At 40.3% G+C, this 12,262-nt stretch overlaps 1 protein-coding gene across 3 annotated transcripts in view; it reads right to left on the bottom strand.

The window, feature by feature from the left end:
* Positions 1-12,262, bottom strand: part of UBAP2 (ubiquitin associated protein 2) — a 91,555-nt gene that overhangs the window by 40,250 nt on the left and 39,043 nt on the right. For 2 of the 3 annotated variants that reach the window (XM_026865331.1, XM_026865332.1), the window contains exons 9-11: positions 9,631-9,690; positions 8,410-8,462; positions 543-610 (exon numbers count right to left, since the gene is read on the bottom strand). In XM_026865331.1, the coding sequence (XP_026721132.1) occupies positions 543-610; positions 8,410-8,462; positions 9,631-9,690 (181 nt within the window). The remainder of the gene's footprint in view (positions 1-542; positions 611-8,409; positions 8,463-9,630; positions 9,691-12,262) is intronic. The other variant, XM_026865333.1, reaches the window with a different exon arrangement.

Genomic DNA, 12,262 nt, shown 5'->3' with positions numbered 1-12,262 from the left:
GAGACAAAGGAAAGTAAAGGAAGGCAGCAACTGACATATGTTTGATTCTCTACCTGAATTCTGTATCACCAGTTAAGGCAAGTAATTGTGACACTTACTAGGAAATTCACCTTCTCACTAACATGAGCTTTTCTGTTAACGTGTCTGTCAAAGCACTATGTTCTGAACCTTTTCTGCATCGACAGAGGCAGGCTTGCCATTTTCTGGACAGCAAAGCCAGAGCTTCCTTTTCAGCAGCAGAAAATTTTACTTCCCAGTTCATTTTGTTCCTGCCGATAAGCAATCTTTGTGCAAAAGAGAGTCTTCTCAGTATTATCCTTGTGGATTTGCTAAGTTTGGCTCCACTTCCATAGAGAATAATAGGTAACAGAGGACGCATAAAACCAACGACTGGCAAGCAAGGACTTCACATATTTGAAATTAGCTTGACCAATCTCTGACCAGGGCTGCCTTCGGGTTTTTTTCAACATTTTATATGCGCAAGCTAACATTGTTTCACCAAGCAGGTGGTTTTTAAGGGAGAACGTGGAAGAGCAGCTTACCTTTGCCCAGGAGTCACATGATTCTCAGCTGGAACAGAGGAAGCAGTGAAGACTTTTGTTTCAGAAAGCTGAAAAAGAGGGAAGCGCATGGAAGGTATTTTAATCATACACATGCTTACACTTCACTGCTGCAACACCTGCAGAAATTCCATCTTGGTCATGGACTTTTAAGGTAAAAGTAAAGTCAATCTACCATTACAACCAGTTATGTGGGACAGGAGGTGATTTGATACAGCCAGCATGGCTTCACCAAAGGCAAATCCTTCCTGACCAAACTAGTGGCCTTCTATGATGGGGTGACTACATCAGTGGACAAGATAAGAGCTACTGATGTTGTCTGTCTAGACTTCTGTAAGGTCTTTGACACAGTCCCCCACAACATTTCTTTTTAAATTGGAGAGACAGGGATTTGAGGGGTGGACTGTTCAGTGGATGAGGAATTGGTTGGATGGTCACATCCTCCGAGTAGTGGTCAATGGCTCTGTCCAGAGAGGGATCAGTGACAAGTGGTGTCCCTCAGGTGTCTGTACTGGGACCAGTATTGTTTAATAGGTTCATCAATGACATAGATGGTGGGATTAAGTATACCTTCAACAAATCTGCAGATGACATCAAGCTGAGTGGTGTTGTTGACACCCCTGAAAGACAGGATGCCATTTAGAGGGGCCTGGACAAGCTCGAAAAGTGGGTGCGTGTGAACCTCATGAGGTTCAACAAGGCCAAGTGCAAGTCCTGCACCTGAGTCAGAGCAATCCCCAGTATCAATACAGGCTGGGGGATGAAGAGATTGAGAGCAGCCCTGCTGAGAAGGACTTGGGGGTACTGGTGGATGAAAAGCTGACATGAGCCAATGTCCTGGTTCAATTAGAATAGGGTTAAGTTTCCCCAGCAGAGAGAGAGGGGGAAGGGATCTCCAGCCAGGTTATTCATACCATGCTGATGTCATGCCCAGGGGTGGAAACTTTTTTTTACTTTTCTTTGGCTTTTTGGTGGCAGGATGCACATGTCAGGTTTGCTCCGTGACCATCTGCGGTATTTCTCTGTATGTCTTTTGTCTTGTTCACTGTTATTGCTGTTTATTGTTGTTATCACTGTCACTGTTGTTGTTCAGATTGTTTAATCACACTGTTGTATTAAATTTCCCCGGGGTTTGTGCCTCACTTCCAGCCCTACCGGCAGAGGATGGGGGAGGGGGCAACAGCAATGTGCTCTCCGGTCCCAGCAGGGCTTAAACCAACACAGCCAACTATGTGCACACACAGGCCAGAAAGCCAGCTGTATCCTGGGCTGCATCAAGAGAAGTGTGGCCAGTAGGTCGAGGGAGGGGATTCTGCCCCTCGACTCTGCCTGCGGTCAACAATGGGGGCCCCCAGCATAAGAAGGATAAGGACCTGCTCAAGCAGGTCCAGAGCAGGGCCACAAACAGGATCGGAGCCTTGGAATGCCTCATATAAAGAAAGACTGAGAGAGATGGGGTTGTTTAGCCTGGAGAAGAGAAGGCTCCAGGGAGACCTTCTAGCAGCCTTCCAGTACTTAAAGGGAGCTCAGAAGAAAATCAGGCACAGACTTTGCCACGGGGCCTCCGCCAGCAGGACCAGGGCTGATGGTTTGCAACTCACAGAGCCCAGATTCACAACAGATACAAGCACCAAGACGTCTTCTACCACCAGCCTGCTCCTCAAACGCTGCAACAGCTCGCCTCGAGAGCTGGGAGGCGCCCCGTGGCGGCAAACTTTCACCGTCACCTTGGACGGGGCTCCCAGAGACCTGATCCAGACCAAGACGGCCCTGCTCGTGGCCGTGGGGCTTGGACCACAACACCTTTAAAGGTTCCTTCTAACCCAAACTACTCTATGATTTTGAGTGATTTTATGCCACATCTGTGCTTAAAAGGACAGAAATACATAGTCAAACTTCAGCAAAGTCTTCTCCACAGAATCAAATAGCATTTTAATTAAAGTGTTAGGAAATTTGATCTGCAGAACACGCAATTGTATACCAATGTAACTACGTGAGTTTGAGCAGCAGTTCACCTGAAAAATACACCAGTAGAAAGTAATTAATGTCACAGCTGATGTATCAGCAGTGTACAGATACCTAGTGTAGACATAACCTAGGACTCCATAGAGAAGATCTGATATATCTTGTTGCAAAAGTCTAACACACTGCACTGTTTCCACTCATTTCACGTATCCCTCTTTTACATTTCAGCTCACATCATTAGTGGAGGCAGGTTTGAACTCAGGTATGCACAGTGAACTAGAATTCACAGTTCCTTCTTAGAATTTCTGCTAGGGGTGGCAATAACATGTTAAATCAACTGCTCTGCAAGAATGAGTTAAAAAACAGTAATAAAGGGAGAACCATATACTTGCTTATACTAGTATAAGCAGTCAGCATCCACAGCAGAAAACTACTGCTTTGACCATGCTGTTACAGTAAAGATAGACACACAGGTAGCTGGGGAGGGGGAGCTGGTTAGTTGGGGGTTGGGGGAAGTGGGGGTGCTTTCAGTTTGTAAGGAGGTTGTTTGCTTTTTTTAATCGCTTTTCTTTTTTTTTAGAAAAAGTTAAACAGTTACAACATCCCAGGGCTAACTCATTTCTACTGACAGAAATACTTTCAAAACAGAACACATCTTAAGCCAGTACAAGTTAGGTTTAACAAGATGTGTGGAACAGAAGGATCTGGGGGTTCTAACTGACAAGCAGCTGAACATGAGCCAGCGGTGTGCCCAGATGGCCAAGAAAGCCAACGGCATCCTGGCTTGTATTAGAAAGAGCGTGACCAGCAGAAGCAGGGAGGTGACAGTCCCCCTGTGCTCTGCACTGGTGAGACCACACCTGGAGGGTTGTGTCCAGTTTTGGGCACCTCAGTACCAGGGAGATCTCGAGGTGCTGGAGCGAGGGCAGAGGAGGGCAACGAGGCTGAGGAAGGACCTGGAGAACAGATCCTGTGAGGAGCAACTGAAGGACGTGGGACTGTTCAGTCGGAGCAGGAGAAGGCTGAGGGGAGACCTCATCACTCTCTGCAGCTCCCTGGAAGGACACCATAAAGAGGTTGGTGCTGGTCTCTTCTCACAGGTAATTGGCGACAGAACAAGAGGGAATGGCTTTAAACTGCAACCAGTGAGGTTCAAACTGGACATCAGGAAAAAATTTTTCCCAGAAGGAGTGGTCAGACAATGGAATAGTCTGCCCAGGGAGGTGGTGGGGTCATCCTCCCTCCCTGGATGTGTTTAAGGGTCATTTAGATGAGATGCTGGGGGATGTGGTGTAGGGGAGGACTTTGTAGAGTAGGGCTGGTGGTTGGACTGGATGATCCCAAGGGTCTTGTCCAACCTGAATGATTCTACGATTCTAAGATAAAGACAGGCACCTATAATGGTTATTTTAAATTAAATTTGCACAAAATCACCCTTAACTAATTTGGTGTAGCTTTGTATTTAGACTAAAGAATAACTGACCTAATTCAAACACTCACAAAGAATCCCTTTAGAATGTGACATTTGAATACAGTTCTTGCAGAACATTATCTATTTGTAATTGCATGCTCTGCTAGCAGCCCAGTTTAAAGGACATCACGGATGTGAGCCAATTTCATCTGCTACCCCACATTCAGCTCTACTGGAAGCACATATATTCCTGAACACGGTCATCTGACTGGGATTTTCCTATGAAACACTGTTGATTTAAGTAGGACACAGAAGGGCTGACTAGGAGCAATCACTTATATCCGAGGCAAATTTCAAATATTTCATGTACTCCCCTAGCACCCAGCTACATGCAACACACTATGTCATGAAAAAATTAACACCACCACAATTCCTCCCTCCATTTCCTTCCCTTCCCTTGCTGCCAATACAACATACTTTAAGCCCATCTGTCTGGAACACAACTCTGTCCTGTGCATTATGCTGTCAGACTGCAACTCTAGGTACTGACCAAAATGAAGAAAAGATTCAGGTCAAGAACACTTCCAGTTAAAAAGGCTGTTTATTGTTCAACCCTTTCCCCGCTCTATGTGTTATTTTAGAGCAACATCTACTGTACCTTTTGTAGTGTTACAAGACTCCTGCATTATATAGCACAAGGAGGTCAGCTAATGGCGTGAGCAGCAGCCCATGGTCCGCAATCCCTTTGTTAAGTATTAAATTATTTGTAATGTCAACAGTTAATCTTAGGCTCACATAATCTAGGACAAGACTAACCGTGGCCAACACACTGATGAATCCAGAAAACTAAGCAAATCAAGGAGCCTAAGGATGTTTGTGACAATGCAAAAGCGTGCTTGATATATGAGAGAGGAAATGTTCTCTTCAACTGAACCAGCATGCAAAACACAAGTCCCCAGCTACCAGCTCAGCTACACTGAAGTTTACACGACACCCTGTGGCAAACTCACTGTCACAACCTCCAATTAAGCACCTAATACAAAAGTCTGCTGGGATTACAGCATTTGTCAGAACACACACTTCATACAGCAGCAGCTGAAAAGTTTTATTACGCACAAGTATTTAGTATTTCTTAGAAGTAGTATTATCAGCTCCTAACAAAGTTATTTACACTCACCATACACTACATCTTTCACTGAGGCTCTAGCACTTTCCCAGAACTGAATGAACAATCATGAACTATTTGCAAGCATCAGCCTCGCAAGGATACTTCCTCCATCTGCAGTGAAACACCTGTGCTTTTCAGCTCCTGTTCCTATGATGAACATCATCCTCCAATCACCAAACAATACAATGTATTTAACAACTAGCTACCAGCTCCTATGACCAGTTGATAGGTGAGGAGAACAGGAAAATACACACCAGCATCCTCAAAAATTCAGCATCAACAAAACAGAAGTAACAAAACCTCACCACTGTTTTGATGGGATGTACTGAAGTCAAAGAAAATAAAACAAGTTCTCATAGTGCTTCCTGATAAAGGAAACACTCCCACTAAAATACACTTTTTTTTTAAAGTGTTGCTGTTGTTTCAAATAAAAACTAAGACTACCAAGACTGTACAGAAAATGTTTGCCTTCATCCACTTTCCAGCAATTTGTATGTATTCCCTTTCTTCCCTTCTGATAGTTTCTGTTGTTAAACTTTATTTTCTTTGGCCAGGAGAATATGACCATAATTTCAACAGGAAAAACCAGAGCCATCTATGGTACCTCAACATCCATCTGATCCATCACCGTCCATGCTGTGAACACAACTTTAACAAAACACAACCTCCTATTTTCACTACATCTAGTTTCCATCTGTTTAAGAGACTGCTGACAATGTATTATACTTGCTCAATATTCACTACTAAAGAGAAATGCCTGACAGGACTATTAGATCACAAAAATCTAATCCTTCTCAGGTCAAACATTAAATTTCACTCACCTGCTCCTAACTTGTATCTGACTAGAGAACACCACATTTAAGGAAAAATATTCTTCAGAAAAACACCTGGTCATTACCTGCAGACAGCAAATACATCACCTTCCTCAGCTGTTTTAATCATTAGTCATGCTGCTAGAATTGTTTATTATATATTTAAATGTGCAGCTTCATTTTCTAGCAATAGGTCCATATTATGCCTTTGTCTTATAGATTAAAACCACAGTCAATTATATGTTAATAAAGTAATCTTTTCAGATTCAGTAAACTAAATACTCACTCTCAAGGACCTCTTCTGTCAGTAAATAATGTTCAGATATTTACCACAATTTTTTTTCAGAAAAGTAACAAATAATTGGATGCAGTACTTCAGAATCAAGTTCAGAAGAGCCCACATTCAGAAATACAAATCAAGAATGATTAAGAGACATGGAAGAGTGCCTACAGACAAAAAGACTACAATAGGGGCTTTTTCTGTCACAGCATCAGTCCTTTTGGAGATCATGCTGAGCTGTTCTTTTTTATCATCAATCATATAATCCTGAAAATTTTTCAGTTGCTGCTTTCCAGAAAACAGTCCCTTGTTCTGGAAGTGTGCCTTTATTCCTATAAAACAAATGGGCACTTGGCTATATTAAAGCATTTTTAATTTGAACTGCTCAACTCTAGCAGAGGTCCAGATTTCTCTGCATAACTGACTTATTGGAATGGCAATTAATAGTTTTTGGATTTCCCACATGAAGACACTAGATGGCATCTGGCCTAACACTGGATTCCTTTACAGTCCTCGTCGAAATGCCCACATTCAGTAAGGGTCCTTCCTGCAGAAGATTTATTTGACAAAATTTGCAAGGCAAATTTTAATCCACTTAATGTGTTTTGTGATAGCATGTAACTGCTTTTAGAACAAAAGACACAGATCAAATATCTTACAAGGACATGCTCTGTCTTCACAGTTACTTCGTAATTTACTTAAAGACCAAGATCGGGTTTATTTGAAGGGGAGCTATTTTCCTACAATGAATGACACAGGCTGTATTCTTACACTTTTTTTTTTTTTTTTTTTTTTTTTTTTTTTTTTAATCAGAGGAATCAATTTTTCCTTTATTTTTCTCCTATGTTTTGGGCTAATGTGTCTGCAGCTTGCCATTTCATTCACTTTCTGATCATCATCACATGAACAACTTTCTCCTAGGTTACAGGGATTTTTCCAGGACTCCAAAATTAATAAAAACTATCACCAGGCTAGATATTTCATCTGCTGCTCTTTCAAGATTCATGTGCAAATTAGTCAGGTTTAGTAATTAATTAAAAACTCTACCCCTAGTCAGCACTTCTCAAGTCCCCTCTCACATGCTACAATTGCTGTATTGTACCAGCATCAAACAGGGATAAGAAACAAGGCCAGAATTTTTCAGTATTCTTACCCCTTAGTCTACCTCTAGCATACACTACAAAAATAGAGGACAGGTTTAAAAAAGACACCAGCTTTTGATAGCAATCACTGATACAGAAAAACTAGGAATTTTAGAGTTTCTCTTAATTTTCTCAAAAGACACAGCCCTCTCATTAGCTAAGAACAGAGTTTTCTTATCTATTATATGGGACATTCACACATTTCTAGGGATAACACTGACATGCCACCCTACAGGAGGAAGCAAAAGGGATGACTTCCAAGGCAATCTCTTACTCTTCTGAAAATAAACTTGAAATAATGGATATTCCTGTAAAAGATTAAAATCTTCTTAAAAGTTAAGTTTTCCTTTCCATTTTTCTTCCTACCTTGTCTTCTAAACTGCCTAAGCTTTAATGAAATAACTGAAAACTTAAGATCACAAATGCAATTTTCACACGTTATCACAAATGCCAAATATTTTGCAACATGAAGACATCTCTTGCCTGATAAAGAACAAAAACCAAAATTGTTGTAGTACTTTAGACAACACATCATGATGAAACAACAGGAATGAAGAGTTTAAGTGCTAACTTCAGTATACAATTAGCTCCTTATTTTAGTATTATGAACATGAAGTGGACTAAGTGGAACAGTTAAGCAGATTTCAAACAAAAGCATCCAATAAGGAGTCTAAAATTGATAGCAAGCTTCAACAGTTAATTACATAAAAGTCTTGTGATAAGTCTTCAAATCCCTACACAATAGTAGGGGGAATATGCAGTTAACACTCAGTGTTGAGCAGTTGAGAACTATAATTCACAAATACTTAATTTGGGATAAAACTTTTATTAACTATGTGTTGTCCACCCAGCAAAATAAATTAACATTTATTGATTCAATTTTATTTAAAAAATAAGCTCACCTAAATATATCTAAATATATATATATTTCAAACAGGAATTACAGTAAGAAACACAGTAAGAAGTATTGCATGCATACAGCAAAGTATTAATTCAAACATTTAGTTTTGAAGACAACACAGGAACTCTGAAAAGGGTAAATAATTGGTCTATCCAACAAAGTATACTTACATCTTCATTCCAGTCCTCTGCTGTCCATTCTTCTATTGAGTTTTTCCATGCTCCTATGGTAATTTGGGGAAGGAGAGAAAACAGTTACAAGCTAAAAAGCACAATGTTGCTTTTCAACCATTCTGATTTATAAGCAATCATGTTTTTGTTATTAGTGGAACACAAAGTGAGGAGATGGCAGCTGGAAACATGGGAAGCTCTAGAAAATTGGTCCGCAGATTTAAAATTTTGGGAGGGTTTGGGTTGGTTTTTTTTTTCACCTTTAATTTTTGATTTCAGGAATTTCTTAGTCACTATGGTACCAGATGTAATTTGCACAAAACACAAGTCTGCAATCAGTGATTAAACCCAAACATCAGAAGAACTTCCTCTGATGACCCCAACAACCAAGGTTACTCAACCCCCGCCATGGCATCTCCCCATTTCATGCACAAATTCATACACAGCCTGAACAAAACACAACCACAACACCCACTCCAACATCCATAATCCTACTTTCAACATATTCAAATTCCAGACCCAAGCTATGCCCCAGGAGGCTCCTTTCCAACCTCAGAGCAGAACAAGTCCAATCCCTTCCCCTGATACAGCAATTGTATTTTAAAACATAGATAATTCATATAATGGCAGCAGAAGAGTCAATAAGCTCCCACTGTAGAGGCAAACCACTTCTTCCCATAACTTGTGGCAGAGTTTATGTGGCAAACTCTGAAGCACAGTGAGCAGCAATGGGAAGACCACTGCAAATGGTCCTACAGATGCAAAAACCTGTACCCTTCCATAGGAAACAGCAGACATAAACATGCAAGAGCCATGAATCGACTTAAGGCCTTGCCCACTGGTGTAAGCACAGGGAAGGTTACCCCAGCAACAATCAGAGCTTTCATTTAAACAATGTAACCACAGGTGAAGAAAACCCCACCTGTAACTTTCCTGCTACCATCACCTTTGATCAAGTAGAAAAGCAAAAGAACTACAGCTTTAATCATCTCCTTTTACTGAACCAGGAACCCTCTGAAACACATTCACCCAGAAGCAAGCCCCCCAAAGACAGCATCAAATCCAGGTTGTACTAAGGCCATCACTACATTAGTGCATTCTTTTGTACACCATTACAAAGCAGTCTTGGGCAGAGGAGGGTCAAATAGCACTAATCCAGTGAGGCGAACAAGCCTACCACAGAGGTGTACACGCAGTGGGGAGAAGAGCGAGGAGTTATACCTTGGAATCCGAAATTATTTGGCAGGTCCCGAGCAAGGTAACATCCACTCTGTGTTGGCTCTGTGGAGCAATATAGAGTTGCCTGAAATATCTCATGCTTATATTTTATCAAACAGTCCCTAACCAGAAGGTCTCTACAAGCCACAAAGTAACTAATAATCACATCCGAGCACAGCACAATTACTACAATGCCGCAAATTTCTAGAGTAACCCACACATTTCCACAGAAATTTTGGGAAGAAAGAAAAGCCCAATAAGCAGCAGTTTTTAGATAAATAGTTGCTTTCCTTTCTCCTGATCAGCACAAGATTCCTTCATCTGGTATTTCTTCTGTAAAGAAATACATCCTGGTATTTGTCCTGCTTATATTTATTTCCCCTCAATCAGAGCAAGGTCTGCCTGTGTAGAAGACAAACTTCATGTTGGTGCCAGAACTCTAACAACAGAGCTCAGAGTCTGCTAAAGCAAACAGAAAAAGAACTCGGGACAAATCAGCCCAACTCTCAAGCATCCCCCACCGCCTCTGGGAGACTAAACCTGTTTGGAATAATACCTGGAACTTCTTTCTGACATTGTTTAAAAGTTTATCTGTTATTCCTACTTATGAGCATAGTTCTGTGTCTTTACTCTTTTTAAATACTGAACACAACACTTCACCCTTTTATTAGTTTACCCAAGCTAAGTTTATTATTGTGGCTTATTAACACTCTACCTTCACAAATTAATCCTTCCAGACTCAGTTATTTCACTGCTCTTCTCTGCATTAAATCGAGTTTGCTAACACCTTCCTCCTGTTGATGGGATTCTAAGTGAGATCTTGCCACAAGCACATCAATTTCCTTTGAGTCCAAAATCCACCTTGGCATTATTTCAAATCCATATATCCTCTCCCCAACCTTTCCCCCATGACTTGCAAAGCATCACAATTTAAGACTTCTCTGTTTTCCATTGCAATTACACCTTGTGTTTTCAGGGATACGTGTCATAACAGCTTCAAACTAGATGGCTATCTAAATCTCCTGTTTCCCTCTGTAACAAGTTCAGCATTAGAAAGTTCTAAAGCCAAGAAAAAGTATATGGTATGTAAGTCTTCAGATATTCTCTTCCAATTCCTCATTCCCTGTCATACTATTTGACTTTTTTTCCTTTTTTCTGAATAACCAGGCATAGATATTATCCCCAAAGTACTAGTCTTCATTCTGGATTACATTCATGTTCTAGAATGACCTGAAGGTTTCCTTAAGACATTCCTTCCAACTTTTACAGCCATCTTTTAAAAAAAAAAAAAAAAAGCAAAACAACTTCCTTCTAACTTCCAAGCTACACAATTCCCTTCTCCCTTGACAGCTACACTATAATTTCTTTTTTATTTCTTGTCATTATTCAGTTTCAGAGTCATTTAAGACTGCTCATAATTAAGACAACAAAGGAAGGTTTTCTATGAAATTTATGAAACTCTATCAAAGTAGATGTATCAGCAAATTATCAAGAATACAATATCATTTTTATAACCTACTTTGGGAAGTGATCACCTCCAACAATTTATTTGTATATCTGCTATGATTTGTTGCTCAGATCTTCCACTGCCTTGTACATTACAAAAAAGTTAAGAGGTTGAACACTCAGCATGCCTGTAGGAAAATATTAATCACCCTGTTCAAGTTTATTCCCTTTTGGATGAGGACTGATCATTTTGTTTCCTCCCACCTATCCCTTCTCTTTGCCTTTCAGCTGTACATTATTTCTATAAAAATTAGGATGTAGGAAAACCAATGCTGAATTATTTGGAATAAAATTACACATAAATGTTGCGAATCATTAAAAGGCTCACCTTTCACTCTCTTTTTATTTCAATCAAAACCACAAAACTACTAGCTTATCTATAAGATTACATGATGGTGCACCTAGAAGCACATCTCATTTAGGCTACTGCGATTCCTCTGGCATCTGCAACAATCCAGGACAAGAGGTTCTAGAGCACTTTCAGAGAACATATGGGGACAACTACATTTCAAAAACAAATCGTGTATTTCTTTTTAACTGAAAATGTTGATGCTGATCATTTCCCATCAATGGCTTAAAGAGGAAATACTTAGTAAACACTCAAAACTCCACAGTTTATATTTGTATGATGTCTTCAGAGAACATTTTGATAAGCAAATTTGTTTTCTTTCTCTAGTTGGCCAGTTATCTCCTTTTTAATGTAACTGCATATGAAAGACACTAATTTTTCAAGTAGCTAGTATGAGCTAATTTTGTTTTGTTTGGTTTTAGATTAAAGAAGAAACAGGACTGGGTAATGAGGAATAAAGAGAGGATTTTCCATCCTGCCCTTCCTCTGTGTATACTATGATCTGACATCTTTCATTAGTCCACTGCAGGCTTTATGGATTTCCATATATATACATCACTCACATTCAGATCTTGAACTCCACATTGGGAACTTACTTATTATCTGGACTGTTGATTTGTTACTAACATAACAGCACTGCAAATTAAGAAAAAAAACCCAACTGAAAACTAGTATTTGTGATTAACAAGCCAAATCACCAGCTCAACGCTGTACAACCTGCTTCCAGCCCAATACCTTGTCTGCCACTCTTTCCCCATATGCTTGCTTGTCCTTCCCAGC

Source organism: Athene cunicularia (genome assembly GCF_003259725.1).
Source record: "Athene cunicularia isolate RWA chromosome Z unlocalized genomic scaffold, athCun1 chrZ_part1, whole genome shotgun sequence".
Taxonomy (NCBI): domain Eukaryota; kingdom Metazoa; phylum Chordata; class Aves; order Strigiformes; family Strigidae; genus Athene; species Athene cunicularia.
Note: the sequence above shows the minus strand (reverse complement) of the source record. Positions and strands in the feature narration are given on the sequence as shown.